The following is a 15,347-nucleotide window of genomic DNA, read 5'->3' as shown; positions in this document are numbered from 1 at the left end:
CATTATGGTTTGCTGTTCTTTATGCCCTCTATGCACAGTACATTTCAGCTACAGTTCTTATAGTTGGAATAACAAAAATAAAAATCTGAAACCCTTAGTGTTGTAATTGTGTTCCATGCATAGACTGTGTGGCTCTTTCTCAATACCAAGTATTGTCAAGTTTGGACTTGCAAACTTGCTAGTTCAGACTTGGATAGTTCGAACTCGGGAGTACAACCTCCCGAGGACGCGAGGACGCAGTACGTCATTACGTCATTCTGCAATCGGAACAGCAGCGAACTCGATGACGTCACCAACTCAGCTCGTCGGTCCTGTCTACTCCGGTCATCTTCACTGTCATTTATATATTGACAATAAAACGAAATATGATATAAAACACAACCCTGCCTTTTTTTCGTTTTCATTTAGAAAATATTAATATGTATATATTTAGTGTTACAAGATCTGTAGCCTACATATAATAAAACGCCAATGGCGGGGGACAAAGGTTAACATTAGAAAATTAGACAAAATTACACATAAGACATCAAAATGGATCAGAGGCTGGTTGCCGTTGCTGTCGGTGTGCTTTATAGAGAAGCTGAAGAGGAGGCTGCACAACTGAGGCGAAGAATTCGTCAAAGAAGAGCCAGGGTGCGGAGGAGGATGGAGAGGAGATGGGCCATATTAGCCTGTCTCTCTAGCTTTGTACGTTTGTATAATCATCCTATGCTTTTTAACCTGTCTACTATCATTTATATGTAGACTTGACAGTTTACTTGGCACACCTAGGTTAAAAACTAATGCAGTTTAATATTGTATAAAGTCTTTATTTAATGTTTTAGAGGTGGTGGTTTATTTTTTGTGTCAGCTTTGTGGTGCTGTTGAACTGTAACGTTATACTGAGAGGTGTTTCTAATATTTAGTCTACCCTTCATATACATGGGATGGACCAACACCTCTGAAAAACTATTTACATTTAAAAAAAGCAACATTATAACCTTGCTGAAGTTAACATGTATATACAGGACTACATTAGCTTTATCTAGGCCTACCTGATAAACTGGCAAGTACAGGGGAGGTTTGATACTTTAGTTTAATATTGGAATGGATTAGCATACATTCCACATACTGACCTGCCATTTGTCTTCTTGGTACTCAACATAAAGAGGCTGATACTCAGTCTGACAGGCCTTGTACAGTTAGGTGCACAAACATCATATATTTTGTCACTAAATTGACAAAGTTTTGTTTTTTTTCAGTGCCACATTTCTCTTTAAGCTGAGACATGAACAATATACAATACATTACATTACAGTCATTTAGCAGATGCTTTTACCCAAAGCGACTTACAATAAGTGTATTCAACATAGGTATTCAAGAGAACTACAGTCACCAGAAGTCATAAGTGCATCTCCTTTCTTAAACAAGCATCTAAGAGCATAAACCAGAGCAAAAGTACAGTGCAGAAACAAACTAATACGAATACAATAAGTGCTAAGTGGATGCTATGCAATACATTTGTGTAGAAAATTGACCCTGTATTTTGGAGGGCTGTGTGGATTATAAGACTCATTTTCTCAGTCATGTACGACTTCTTTGTCATAAAGTCAGGGTTAACCACATTTAACTTGCAAACATTTCAATTATTCAATTAGGTGTTTATATTGAGTTGTTTGTCTGTGGGAAAAATCAAGTGGGCCCACTGTCACAGTATTTAATGCTTTTCTTGTAAAACATAAGATAAGATAAGATAAGATAATCATTTACCAGCCCCACAGTGGGGATATTTACAGGATTTACAGCAACATAGGGTATAGTGCAAACAAGAGACATAGTATAAAAAAAACAAGCTCAAAACAAGTATTATAAATAAGCAAATAAGCAATAAAAAAACAGATAAGAATCCACAAAAACATCAGGACAGCATGTGTTATTCTTGTTTTAACTTGAAGAAATGTATTACGCAGCAACTGTAATGTTAAAGTACTGCCATTTTGGTAGTCAACTGTCATGCCCATATACAGTGAACACTTAATTATGCCTTTCGGACATGTTTGGAAATATACTGTTGTGAATAATAATTAGTGTCTGATATAATTTAATAAATAAACAAATATATATATATATATATACAGTACCAGTCACACTTGGACACACTTTCTCATTCAATGGTTTTTCTTTATTTTTTTTTTTTTTTTTTTTGTAGATTAATATTGTAGACATCCAAATATGAAGGAACACATATGGAATTATGTGGTAAACAAACAAATGCTCAACAAACCAGAATATGTTTTATATTTTAGATTCTTCAAAGAAGTTGAATGAGAAGGTGTGTCCAAACTTTTGACTGGTACTATATATATATATATATATATATATATATATATATATATATATATATATATATATATATATATATAAAATTATAATGGAAACGTGAGAATAAAGTAAAATATCAGAGAGTTATAATTGGTTGAGAATTGAATATTTTTGATACGTTGCTTTTATTCTGAAGGAATCGGGTCGGAAGTCTTGTTGTGTTGTTGCTGTAGCTCCTTAGACATCCATGGTGGTGTAGCTCTGTAAGGAGAGCTCAAGTCAAGAGGATAGCTGTTATGTTTTCTTGAAAAGTCATCATCAGCTAGAAGACATGAAGAAGAGGTTCAACATCAACCTGGACGACACTGCTTTCGCCAAAGAAAGAACACCGGTCGGTAATTTGATATAATTACCTCCAACTTTTTACGACAGCTGGCTGGCTTTCCGGCTGGCATCTGCAACCATACATTCATATTTTGAAATGGCTCAACGTTACCAACCATGCAACAAGAGGTTTTGCTGCTGAATATGCTTGTCAAAAACGCCAGTGTTTGTTTTGCATGATGCATTTCATAACTCTCGACTCTCAGACAGGATTATCATGTCATTGTTTTGCAGCCAAAGCCGCAGTTTCAGCCTTCATCCAAAGGAGGACAAAACACCTCAGACTCTACTTCAGCTTCAGCAAAGCCTGCTTCTGTGCCCGTGGAGCAGCCAGTTTCCTATGCAGAGTACATCGTCCAGAGTAAAAGCAATGTGGCTGCTCCCCTTCAGAGAGAGGGTTCCTCCAAACCTCTCAAGACTGTAGTTGCTGAAGGTACCAATCAAAAGAAAAGTGAGTCAGATTCAGTGTCTTCTGCCTCTGGCGGATGTGAAACACCTCAGGACTGTGCTGAAGGGAGTGAAGGTGGATCTGAAGGGGTTAAGAAGAGCGATGACCCACTGGTGGCTGGTTCACATCAGAAAGAGGGGAACTGTCAAAGGTCAGACCCAATACCAAATCTGGGCCCAAAACCAGTGGGGTCCGGGAGCAGCATTATTGTCAGTCCTCGACAGGTACGCATAACCTTAGATTTGGGCAGGAAATTACCAACTATCTCCATCCTTTCATCCATCCTCTGCATATTCCCCTTTAGAGTCACCAGGTTTACTTGATAATACATTTGTTGATACTACTACTACCCATGTTTCTTTATAAGCGTGGAATAGATTGACTCTTTTCAGGCTTGTTAGCTGGCTTGCTCAACAGCAGGTACCTGTATCTAATTGCATATTTCTTATCATCATTATGTTCTCATTCAGAGGGGAAATCCCATCCTGAAGTTTGTGAGGAGTGTCCCCTGGGAGTTTGGAGAAATTGTACCGGACTATGTCTTGGGCCTGACAACTTGTGCTCTCTTCCTCAGGTGTGTGTTTGTGCCTCAAGTATAGTGTATGTTTATGTATACGAGATGAAGATGATGTGTTTGCATGCGTACGTAGATGAACAGACACTTTTATTTTTCCGGTTGTCCAGTGTGTTGTCATAAACAAAACTTTTTAGTTTTAATGACCACTGATTGTGAGATTGTGTGATGTTTTTTTTAACTTGTATATTATTTTGCTGCAATTTTGTTTTTGGGCCTGGCGCAAAGTCTGAGGTATCACAATCTCAATCCAAACTATATCCACGACCGCCTGAAGCAGCTTGGACAGAATTTTACCCTGCGAGTGTTACTGGTGCAAGTAGACGTGGTAAGTAAAAACAAAAAAAAGTTTTGTAATCCGTACATTGACATTTACAGATTATATTTATTCACATAGTCACACATCTTAAACTGCTTAAGTGTTTTAACTCTTACAAGGCAATATTCTATTCTATTAAACTTCACAGTTGTAGAGTCCAGGCCCAATCATTATAATCATTATCAGATCCAAAAGAGACATATTTTAATTATTGAAAGCGGTACATCAACTCTGATCAAATTGTTACATTTTGTTTGTTTAACCCGCTGTGCTCCAGCTATGCCAGATGTTTTAATGTTTCTTAAATGTCCTATTGTACTCTGTTAAAAACTAGTACCTATTTCTAATATACAACATTTTCAGTGTTAAATTATATTAATTGCTGCAATATTACCTTTAAAAATGAATTAAATTAATTGATAAAATAGACTTAATAGATTTATAACAACATAAAATTAAGTTTTTAATCCATTTTTTTTCTGTTTTTCTTATTGTGGTTAACTCAAACCTCAATACTTCAAAACCTATAAAGTGCTGCTGTTTTGAGAGCTACATCCGAACTTGTATTATTTTCTTGTGCTTATGCTTGCAGAGCGTTTGTCTGAATTTGTTCAAAGCTTACGGCTTCCACAGTTCAAGACTGATGCTACTTTTCTTAATGTTCATGTAAAAAAAAAAGACCTTGGGAATATCTGGTCAGCTGTTCATTTAAAAAAACATAGCAACAAATTGATAAAAAAAAAAAAAACTAAAAATGTCTACATTTTAATAGGCTAGCTAGTTAACTATTACAGCTCTCGGGTAGGTAATGACAATTTATATTAAAAAGTACTGACAAGGATTAGAATGCAATGTTTTAGTTTCGGTTTTTATGTTATATTTAACAAAATGGAATAATAAAAAATACTAGATACTGTATGAGAGATTCAGATCTGGTTCAAAAACTTTTCCAGAACATCTCCATAGAGATCTATATAACCCCAAGTTCCATTTATAGAGATTAAAGATAATGTGGTTTTTTCCCCTGTTTTTCTTTTTTTTTATCCCATCACAGAAAGATCCTCATCATACTTTGAAGGAGCTGGCTCGCATCGGCATCATGGCTGACTGCACTCTCATCTTGGCCTGGAGGTAAGAAGTGCAACATATTTCCAAGTGGACTGAACAGCTACTGACAGGACACAGACATAGAGGAGAGTGTGCTTGGAAGCTCTTTTAAATGTTTCATTTTCTCAATAATCCTGGCTTTGCCACCTTAAAACGTGTGTAATCAAAAGATGAATGTGTTATGTAATGTCTCTTTGGGTTTGTAATGTGTTTTAATGTCTTTCCATACCATTCAATTGTAACATTCAAGATATGTTGTTTTATTATGTTGTTTATTCCGGCCAGGATCAACAGATAGAAATTTGAGTCCTAGACAAACTCCAGTTTATTCTCTTTTTCTGTTGATAAGGGAACATTGTGCTTGATAATAAACTAAAAAGAATAAATAATGATAACTAATATTTTCTTCATGTTGATTTGGCAGTCCAGAGGAGGCAGGGCGTTACCTGGAAACGTATAAGTCCTACGAAAAGAAACCTGCAGACCTACTGAAGGAGCAAGTTGAGAAAAACTACCTGTCAAAAGTGTGTGGATTTCCTTTTTTTTATTTAAATATTGAAGTTATTGCTATTTTTAATGGGATCAATTGACAATATGGAAGACCTTTTTATGTGATTGACTGAATATTATGCAGTCGCATAGAATGTAAAGGAAAATTGAATGTAAATGTATTTGCAAAAGTTGTGTAGGTTTTTTTGAGTCTTTGAACAATGCAATTATGATTTGATTGGTTTGTTTTAAGGTTACTGATTGCCTGACCACTGTGAAGTCTGTAAACAAGACCGACGCCATTACCTTGCTGTCCACTTTCTCAGTGAGTACCACTACAGCGAAAATGATTCCTCAGATTGCTGTTGTACTGCAATCAGTGAATATGGACAGACATATCCACAGACTGATTTAATGGTGTACTCTGAACTATTAATTTCATACTGAGATGAAGAATTGTGTGCTTTTTTCAGTCTGTAGAAGGAATCATCAGTGCCTCTAAGGAAGACTTGGTTCTCTGTCCAGGCCTTGGACCACAAAAAGTGAGTGAAAACACAAGTGCACCATTTGAATATACAGAAAGTAGATGGAACATTTCTTTATATAACCATGTTGACCTTTTGTGCTTACAGGCACGGCGACTCTACGATGTGCTCCATAATCCCTTCCTCAAGTCAAAGACAAAACACAGCTGAAACGTCTTACCAAGGATCTGTGACATGCGCACAAACATGCTCTCTAGAGGACGGAATTTAATACTATAAACACTCTTGATTTTCTAAGGTGGTGAAAGAAATGTGACTTCTCTGAGACTGAGAATCAGCTAGGGGTGTTTTTTTTCGAATTTTAAGATGTGAACTCTTTAGCTGTTAGAGCTGTACACTGATTCTATGCTGTATTGATTTAATATTTGATGTCATTTGTTCATTGCTTAACTATTTTTTAACGAAAATAAATATTTTGTAATTTGTTTACTGTAAAGTGTACCTTAATTCTTTATTACTTAGCTCTCAATAAGGAACAACCAGGGAGTGCTTAAATGTCATTTATTTATATATATATATATATATATATATATATATATATATATATATTTTGTATATACACACACACACACACACACACACTAAACTGCTTAAGATGACACACAGTTGGAAGAACAGAAAGGTTACTGGAAAAATAAACAAAAAGCAGTAGGGTTTTTTTTCAGTGGATCTTTTAATTTGAAGACGACACTACTAACAGAATTTAAAATGAAGTGCTGCCTTTAGGTGCCTCATTCCATGTTCGGAAGTTTAACTTTTGAGTGGTTTGATTAATAGGGTTTATATATATATATATATATATATATATATATATATATATATATATATATATATATGTGTGTGTAAATTAGACTGTAGCAACAGAGAAGATACCTTGACAATAAAGTTAGCTAATTTGGGAAAATTAGGAAGAGTCATATACGATACTTATATGTCAACAAAACGAATATAAAGACGAACTAAAATAAGGGGACTTATCATTCCGATATTTCCGACAGCACGTGAAGACTCGGTAACCGAAACAGGAAGTGTTTGTTCCACACCAGTGGAAGTCGGTGTTGTTGTTGTTTTTTACCGCTCATTTCCCAGTTACGTTAAGTACACAATGTTCTTCTTTACTGAAACATGAACCGTGTTATTTCGTGAAGCGGTTTACTTTATTTCTTTCAGGGAAACCAAACAGTAGGCGAGTCGAAACAACCGCCATGCAGGCAGAGAGAGAGGATGAGGAGGATGCATCTGGTGAAGAGTATGTCGCCCAGTCTGACTTCACTGGAAGTAGCAGCGAGCAGGTTAGATACGTGGGAAGACATAACAACACCTTTACCAGAGAGTTTAAGGTCTGTTAGTTCTAACTACGGGTTTCTCCCCCCAGCTTAGTTTCTGCAGCGGGGACAGACTGATCGTGCACGCCAAGCCTTCATCAGAGTGGTGGTGGGCAGAGCTGCGTGGGGTCAAAGGTTATGTCCCCGTCAGCTACCTGCGCCAGGATGCTGAGGAGGAGGAGGAGGAGGGGCAGGACCCATGGCAAGATGAGGAATACTTTGGGAGTTATGGGACACTGGTTAGAACCTGTTTAGGATCATACTGTTTTGCATAATTATTTACTAATAGCACATGGTGACATTACAAGACTTTACTATACTGATTTATACACATCTATACACATCAACATGCAGAAACCTGAAACCGACGTGAGATTGGTAATCCATCACAGTAAACATACCTTCTATTGTCAAAGTTATGTTAATCCTATAAAGTATTGCAGGTGCTATGAGGCACTATTATTTGGTTGGGTGTGTAAGGATATCTTCAGAGATTCCAGAGAGCTGCAGAAATGCATTACATTCACAAAAAGATCAAATCCAGAATATATATTTTAATTTAATGTAAAGGTTGTGGTTCAGCTGTTGACTTTCAAACCTTGGCAGGTCAGCATTTTCTAGAATGCACCACGCAGAAAGACACTGCGTGGTGCAGTATCACTACTCTTCCAGGGGCCAAAAAATATATAAAATCTGTGATGGATTACCTTTCAAACAAGTTTTTAAGTGTCCATGCAGTGATTTTCTTTATGTACTAAAATAACTGTAAACAATACCCGCCTGGAAGGTAGAAAATGAAATGCTTCTGCTCTCTTTGAAAGAGATTTGTTAATTATTGAAAGTATGCACATTTTTTAGATAATGGATAAAGGAGACTTTATCTATGGAGACTCAAAGTGTTCAATATTAGATAGAAAAGACAGCATGAGATAAATATTAATATGAAAAATAAAGAAAACGATTAAATGTTTTTTGGGTTTTGATTTCACAACAGCCTTTTTCTGAATGTCCATTTTATTTAATAATTCCACTTTTCATCACACAGTCTCTCAATAACACTTTGGACTCCATAAAAGATCATGCAAAACTGTCAATATTGTTTTAACAACAACGTGTGTCATGACTTGTCACTGACTTAATATACTTTTTAGAGTGATCATATCTGCAAATGATATCAGTTTAATTTAACTTTTTTTTTTCATCAAACAGAGGCTTCACTTGGAGATGTTGTCGGATAAGAGCCGCACTGAGGCGTATCGGCAGGTTATTCTCAGCAACAGCGCTTCTCTGAGGAATAAGGTGGTGATGGATCTTGGCTGTGGGACTGGCATCATCAGCCTCTTTTGCGCTCAACTTGCAGAACCCTCGGAGGTAATTTAATCAATATGGCTGGCAGGAAAGTTGCTCAAACACTGATGCTCTTTCACACAAACACACAGGTTGCTGGTTATACAGTGAGTCTACAGTATATAGACAGCCTCAGATAACGTGACATATATAATAACCTTAAACATTCCACCTCCTTCCTTTTCAAAACCTGATGCCTGCATTACCCACGATGCAACTCCATTGTCGACAGTTCTATCAGGGATTTGGGTGTGTTATGATATTAGCAGCTAATGTAGCCAGTTATACAACTTTTTACACATTTGCAGTAGTACTCTCCAAGACTTGTTAATAGACTTTGAAGTGTAAAATTGTATCAACAATTTCTCAGCCCATCTGGCGAAACAGTTATCTAATTCCAATGTTTGGTGTTAAACCCCAAACCCTAAAATCATTGCTTAAAGCTCTAAGTACACCTCAAATTATAACACAATTTCTAAGAAATGTGACAAATGTGGAACGTCAAAATCTCAGGTCTCTGTAGACTATAAACATTGATATATCTATACTCCCATCTGCTGGACAAAGTGTGTTGCTACATGGGTTAAACAGCGTTGTATATACAATCTCTAAGTTTATCTGTGGTGTTGTAGGTGTATGCTGTGGAGGCAAGCTCCATGGCAGAGTACACCAGACAGCTGGTGAAGCAGAACGGCTGTGAGGAGGTGGTCAAGGTGCTCCAGGGACGAGCTGAGGAGATCGATCTACCCGAGCAAGTGGACGTCCTGGTGTCTGAGTGGATGGGAAACTGCCTGCTGGTAATAATGACAATGTCATTACTAATCATACAAGTAATTGTGTTAAGATTTGTTCTACTTTAGATGCTTTATTTCAGTGTTATTACAGTTTATTGATCCCATCGTGCTCTTACAGTCAGTCCCATTCAGGTTTGAATATACCACATTGTGTTTCTGTCTCTCCTTTCTCTGGTCCAGTTTGAGTTCATGGTTGAGTCAGTACTGCTGGCCAGGGACCGCTGGCTAAAAGAAGGCGGCGTCATGTGGCCCTCATCTGCGGCCCTCACCCTAGTGCCATGTCAGGCCAACGGCTATTATGCAGAGAAGATGGCCTTCTGGGAGCAGCCCTATGGCCTGGACTTCACTCCTCTTCAGTAAGGGCCATTAGTCAGCTGTTCTCTCTGAACACTGTCCTGTCTCACATTTACTTTTTCTTGCACTAACAAGGTCACAATATTGAATATCATTGTATTCAGATTCTTTCAAAGACATTATTCTCAGATGTGAAGTAAAAACATTTGGTGTATTCATTTGTGGTTCCAAGTGGGGATGCTAGATATGCTAGAGATGGCCTGTATGTGTGACAGTCAGAATAGATGCCACATGTATGGAAACCATTTTACTTGAAGTGCAATAAAACTCAAATTGGGCTTTTGTTAAAGTGACTGTGAGCAACAAATGTATGTGTATCAGTCAGTGTATGTAATGACTCTTCATGCCTTATCACATATCGTTTTCTACAAGGAAATGTTGATAAGTAAATGACACCCTTTATATTGTAGGACATTACACCTTTAATTCATACAGGTTTGTCTAGTTAGGTTGTTACATTGTGTACAAGCCCCACACTTCTAGTTTCCCTCAGTGTGATAACCATTTATAAAGTTTTCTGTTTTAGGCTGATTGTATTCAAAATGTACCAACTTCTCCCTCATAATATTTCCTCTTTTGAATATAACTCTTGACTTTTCAGGTTACACATAATTTTTTTTTTATCAATTAATTTTCTTGTCATATGTGTATATGTTGAGGGGGATTGTTTTTGGAAACTTTGGTATATTTACCTTTGATACAGGGTCTCCCTTTGTTTCCTATCAATTTCCTTAAAACATTTGTCCGTATACCCTTTGCTCCTGAACTTGTTTTAAGTCTCCAGAGGGTGAAAGTGTAATTTATTCACTCTATTGTTGGGGAAATAGTTTAATGTTTTCAATCCCTTCATGGGGTATGTTAGTTTAAAGACACACAATAGTGAAAGGTACCTGAATGGCATTCTCAGGAAGTGGATGAATGTGTTCAAACTGGAAACAGCTTCAGGCCCCACCATGATGAAGGCAAGATAGTCAAAAGCATTTGGTGAATAAAGCGTGGTGCACTTGAGTGGAGTTGTGAAACATATATGTACCGTAAACTGCAGTAGTGGAGAAACAAGAGGTCATAATACAACTAAAGGATATGACTAAAGGGATATTTGCAGGAACAGTACAAACTGTAGACTCAGCAATTATTGAGTAAAGCCTGTTTTGACATTCTCAAATAATGTGAGACTATTTGAAGCTGTTGTTCAGTAAGGCGTTGCAGTTATTTTATCTACTTTGTAATCCATATTTAAATGGCTAGTTGTGACCATTAGTAACAGTTGGGACTGAATGCATGAACAGGTTCATAATATATACTGTTTACCAATATTTCTATACAAATACAGAGTACATCACATATTGTATGGTTAAAATTACTACTGCAGTTTACGTTCTATTCTTTTTCTTAGTTATCTTAAGGTATGTAAGATAAGATAAGATAATCCTTTATTAGTCTTATGGCAGCATAGAGTAAAGTGCACACAAGAGACATAGTAAAGAAAGTGTAGTCTATCTATCCTTCCCCCTGTTAGTCATATAAGTTATCTGTTGCAACAACCTCATTTCTCCGTCTCTGCAGGCCCTTGGCACGGCAGGAGTTCTTCACCAAGCCCAAGTTCAGCCACCTCATTGAGCCCAATGACTGCCTCACTGCTCCCTGTGATGTCCTTCACCTGGACATGTACACGCTGCAGGTCAAAGACCTGGAGGTACTGTGTGTCTTCATTTTATTAGGAATTGTTCCACTCCACACACATTAGATTGTTGCAACAAATGGAACCCTGTGTTTCATTTCCCAGGAAATAAAGGGTCAGTTTCATTTTCATGTAAAAACGTCTGGTGTTTTCCATGGATTCACCGCCTGGTTCACTGTTCATTTCGAGAGCCTGGAGACGGGAGGCGCCTCTGTGGAGCTAAACACCGGACCTAACTCTGAGTATAACAGCAAAAACACTTACTAACTCATGTTGTGTAGTTAGAAAATTAAGCAGGGTAGTTTATTCACGAATGCCAGTGCTCATGAGTCCTTAGAGCAATTTTAACAGCCCATACAGACAATTCAAATAATCAAAACCTGTGAGTGGCAAACATGCACATACTTTGTGCTTTATAAACAATGTCTGAGTATATCTCTGTTACAGGCTGTAAAATCATGTTGTTTTACTCATACATCTTAGTGTCTAAAATCATTCTCTTTTCAGGCCCACACACTGGAAGCAGACTCTGTTCATGCTGGACAGGCCAGTTAGTGTGAACGCTGAAGACGCCATCAGTGGAACCATTCGCCTGCACAGGAACCCGGTCTGGAGACGCCACATGACGGTTACCCTGCACTGGAGCATTAACAGCAGCACAGGGGAAACGGACAACTGCCAGGCAGACATTTAATCTTCACTTTGTGCTCTCATTATCTAAATTTAATGACTATGTCCATAAATTGGTGGTTGATTGTTTTATTCTGTTTTCACATTTGTGATTCATGCATTGTGACTCTGTTACATTCATCAGCCTCCCAAGAGTACTAACTTGTCCTTGGATTTGCTCACTTGTATTTTTTTTTATGTCTGTCTCTCTCTCTCTCCATAGGTTGGGACAAAGACTTTCCCCATGTGGAGGTGACAGATTCTCCGTCAGCAGTGGAGATCCACAGATACAGTCCAAATACATCTTCTGTTGAGTTTAAGGGTCAATGAGGTGACCTGGAATGAAGTGACGCTCATCTGAACCCACATGTAGCCCCGTGGTGTTAAGCGTAATAACTACAGGCCCAGGTGATACATACAGCACACTGTGAACCATGTTATAAGAGCAGATTAACAATTAAGTTTCATGAAAAGAATGAACTGTGGTGCGTTTCTGTAACTTTGACTTGAATGTTCATTGGCTAGGTGGAAAAAGAGGCTTTTTAGAAGACTATGATCGATGAACTGACAAAAAAAATTGTCTTGAACACATGGTGCAACAAAAGAAATGGTTCAGTCTTCCACACTATGCTTTTATGCTTATTTTTAGTCTATGTGCAGATTGTTTTACAATAGGCATTTCATTTACATAGTAATTAGTTTGGGTGCTATACATGCTATTAGGCTTGTATGGGTTTAAGAAAACATTAACCATGAATATAATGTTCAGAGATACTTTTTTTTCTATATTCAAGATTAGAGTGAACCATGTACGCCAATGTAATCCTACTGTCACAAATGACAATTAGCCTTATGAGCTGAAATGGGCATCCAAAAACAACATTGTGGTACTTACAAAGATAATTAATCAATCCCAATAAATTAATAATTTGAAACGAAATATCTGGACAATTGGTAAACTTGTGTTGATATCAATCACATTAAAGTATTTTGGGAGTGTTTCAACTACTAATTTGCTCTTTGACCCTTTCTTAAGTCATGTGTAAACATTTAACTTTTTATTAGTTCTGTTGGTTTTCTGGTTTATTTTTTGAATTACATCAACATGACACTACAGTTATTCTTAGTAAAAGAGCATTTTTGTCTCGGTGTATGCACTCCTCTTGGTCATGGCTCCGTTTTACTCTTCGCTTTTGCTCTGGACCGCGTGTTGACCTCCGAGGTTAAAGGCTGAGCGGGTGAGGGTTCAGCAGGAGGAGGCCTTGAGAGAGGAACAAACAGGGGAGGTTTCACAACTTTGTCTTTATCCTCCTTCACCACACTTTTATCCCTTTTCTGCCTCAAGTGTTTATCACAGTGGTTCACAAACGTATCCAGCTTCACAAAGGTCTTGTTACACACTTTGCAGTGATAAGGCCGCTGTCCTTTGTTGAGGCGTATGTGCAGCCTGATGTATGACGATCGCACAAAGGTGCGGCAGCAGACGCCACAATTCAGATCCTCGTGGCTACTCTGTGTCTTCTCGGGCTGGTTCGGTGCCGGCGCTGACTCTGGTTTGGCCTCCCCGGCGGATTCCTCGGCCTTGTGTGAGAGCAGGAGTGACAAAGAGCGAAAACCCTCACCGCACTGCTCACACTTGAACGGCCGCTCCCCCGTGTGTAGACGAACATGTGCCAGGAGCCCGGCCTTCTGTGTGAATGACTTGTCACAATAGGTGCACTTGAAGGGCTTTTCACCCGTGTGGAGACGCTGGTGGGTCTTCAGATGTGAGGCGCGGCCGAAGGTCTTACCACACTCCGGGCATTTAAACGGCCTGTCCCCGCTGTGGATTATCTTGTGTGCCATCAGGTGGGAGGACTGATGGAAGTACTTGCCACAGGTGCTGCATCTGAACTTCCTTTCCTTGTTGTGAGAGGTGAGGTGAAGGGTCAGGTGGGCGGACGAGATGAAGGTTTTGGAGCACAGGCTGCAACTGTGAGGGTCCAGGCGGTGGCGGCGGTGTGGACGTCGCCCATTAGGGAGGCTGCTGCCCGCCTGGCAGGTGGGACATTTGGAAGGACTGGCTGCTTTCTGCCCACGCTGCTGTTTAGGAGATGCCGAAGCGTCGGTGGAATCAGAGTCGGGCTGTGGCAGGCTGCATCCACAGTCTGAGCAGAGCCCGGTCTGCTGGTCTTCATCACTGGCTTTATCCAACATGGTGCAATCTACATTTACAGTGTCACCGAAACATCACAGGGACATCTGAAAGAGATGAACACATCATGTTTGTTATGCTCGTATAGTGGTGCAGCTGCTTGTGCACCACTGTACGAGGCACACCTATGGCACATCAGATGTATTAAAACAGATCGAGGCTGAACCACATTCTCTTTTCTCATTAGTTACGCGGTACTGACGCCATGGACACGATTGTACCAAACATGACCTGATTACTAGGCTTGGTGAACTGGTCTAACAGGCAGAACATAACGTGAGACATGCAATTAAAAAAAAACAACCCAGAAAACCACAGATCAGCTGCAGGCCCGGCGTCGCCCTGAACAATGGGGGGATCTTCGATACGAGCAATACGCACCTACATGAAAGCTTGTACATACCGTGCTCATGCTGTCCTAAAGAGAATGTCAATGTGTTGAAAGTGATCGTCTAGTAACCGCAGTTCAATTCGTATATTACAGAAAAGCACAGGCAGATTGTAACGGAGGGGTGTAGCTGTTCATGCTCTCTGCGTTTTCCTGCAAGAAGCTGCCCGGGGTTCAGCGACGAGCGGCCGCAGCCTGCAGCAGCATCTAGCGAGAGGAGGAACAACTGTCTGCTTATGTGTGGTGGTGATGATGTGGAAGAAGTCAGTACAGGCAGAAAACACTAAATACGAACTTCATTGAAAAATGAATTTTCACTGACAAAAGGTTTGCTTTAGTAATCCAACATAACCCGTTGTGTACAGATCCAACACATAGGAATAATATTGGCTATTGTTTATTCTCTTATGATGTATTGTCTTTGGGAA

The 15,347-nt window shown here is 38.9% G+C and overlaps 3 protein-coding genes across 4 annotated transcripts; 2 read left to right on the top strand and 1 right to left on the bottom strand.

Moving 5' to 3' along the window:
* The first annotated feature begins 2,502 nt into the window (after nucleotides 1–2,502).
* Nucleotides 2,503–6,566, top strand: ercc1 (excision repair cross-complementation group 1). The gene is made up of 9 exons (XM_054615612.1): nucleotides 2,503–2,692; nucleotides 2,920–3,357; nucleotides 3,604–3,707; nucleotides 3,936–4,035; nucleotides 5,081–5,157; nucleotides 5,558–5,657; nucleotides 5,876–5,947; nucleotides 6,096–6,164; nucleotides 6,255–6,566. The coding sequence occupies exons 1-9, from the start codon at nucleotides 2,633–2,635 to the stop codon at nucleotides 6,315–6,317; spliced, it is 1,083 nt and encodes a 360-aa protein (XP_054471587.1). The 5' UTR covers nucleotides 2,503–2,632; the 3' UTR covers nucleotides 6,318–6,566.
* Nucleotides 6,567–7,197: 631 nt separating this feature from the next.
* On the top strand, nucleotides 7,198–12,647 carry prmt2 (protein arginine methyltransferase 2). Of its 2 annotated transcripts, none has more exons than XM_054615878.1 (9): nucleotides 7,198–7,459; nucleotides 7,543–7,731; nucleotides 8,702–8,863; nucleotides 9,472–9,636; nucleotides 9,814–9,989; nucleotides 11,554–11,683; nucleotides 11,774–11,910; nucleotides 12,176–12,350; nucleotides 12,561–12,647. In XM_054615878.1, the coding sequence occupies exons 1-9, from the start codon at nucleotides 7,373–7,375 to the stop codon at nucleotides 12,591–12,593; spliced, it is 1,254 nt and encodes a 417-aa protein (XP_054471853.1). In that variant the 5' UTR covers nucleotides 7,198–7,372; the 3' UTR covers nucleotides 12,594–12,647. The 2 variants fall into 2 exon arrangements, with proteins under 2 accessions (XP_054471853.1, XP_054471854.1); XM_054615879.1 differs by having other exon boundaries at nucleotides 7,378–7,459; nucleotides 7,548–7,731.
* On the bottom strand, nucleotides 12,540–15,299 carry LOC129105014 (zinc finger protein 708). The gene is made up of 2 exons (XM_054615880.1): nucleotides 14,935–15,299; nucleotides 12,540–14,578 (listed from the first exon to the last, which is right to left on the bottom strand). The coding sequence occupies exon 2, from the start codon at nucleotides 14,531–14,533 to the stop codon at nucleotides 13,505–13,507; it is 1,029 nt and encodes a 342-aa protein (XP_054471855.1). The 5' UTR covers nucleotides 14,534–14,578; nucleotides 14,935–15,299; the 3' UTR covers nucleotides 12,540–13,504.
* Nucleotides 15,300–15,347: the final 48 nt, after the last annotated feature.

Source organism: Anoplopoma fimbria, chromosome 16, assembly GCF_027596085.1.
Source record: "Anoplopoma fimbria isolate UVic2021 breed Golden Eagle Sablefish chromosome 16, Afim_UVic_2022, whole genome shotgun sequence".
Taxonomy (NCBI): domain Eukaryota; kingdom Metazoa; phylum Chordata; class Actinopteri; order Perciformes; family Anoplopomatidae; genus Anoplopoma; species Anoplopoma fimbria.
The sequence above is the reverse complement of the archived record's forward strand: the minus strand, read 5'-3'. Positions and strand labels throughout refer to the sequence as shown.

What these genes read in the sequence shown, in the direction of transcription:
- LOC129105014 (XM_054615880.1), bottom strand. Translation starts at nt 14,533, where the DNA reads ATGTTGGATAAAGCCAGTGATGAAGACCAGCAGACCGGGCTCTGCTCA.
- ercc1 (XM_054615612.1), top strand. Translation starts at nt 2,633, where the DNA reads ATGAAGAAGAGGTTCAACATCAACCTGGACGACACTGCTTTCGCCAAA. An exon ending in TCGCCAAAGAAAGAACACCG is followed by an intron (nt 2,693 to 2,919) that starts GTCGGTAATTTG and finishes ATTGTTTTGCAG; the next exon opens with CCAAAGCCGCAGTTTCAGCC. An exon ending in AGAAAAACTACCTGTCAAAA is followed by an intron (nt 5,658 to 5,875) that starts GTGTGTGGATTT and finishes GTTTGTTTTAAG; the next exon opens with GTTACTGATTGCCTGACCAC.
- prmt2 (XM_054615878.1), top strand. Translation starts at nt 7,373, where the DNA reads ATGCAGGCAGAGAGAGAGGATGAGGAGGATGCATCTGGTGAAGAGTAT. An exon ending in TGCAGGTCAAAGACCTGGAG is followed by an intron (nt 11,684 to 11,773) that starts GTACTGTGTGTC and finishes TTCATTTCCCAG; the next exon opens with GAAATAAAGGGTCAGTTTCA. An exon ending in GGGAAACGGACAACTGCCAG is followed by an intron (nt 12,351 to 12,560) that starts GCAGACATTTAA and finishes CTCTCTCCATAG; the next exon opens with GTTGGGACAAAGACTTTCCC.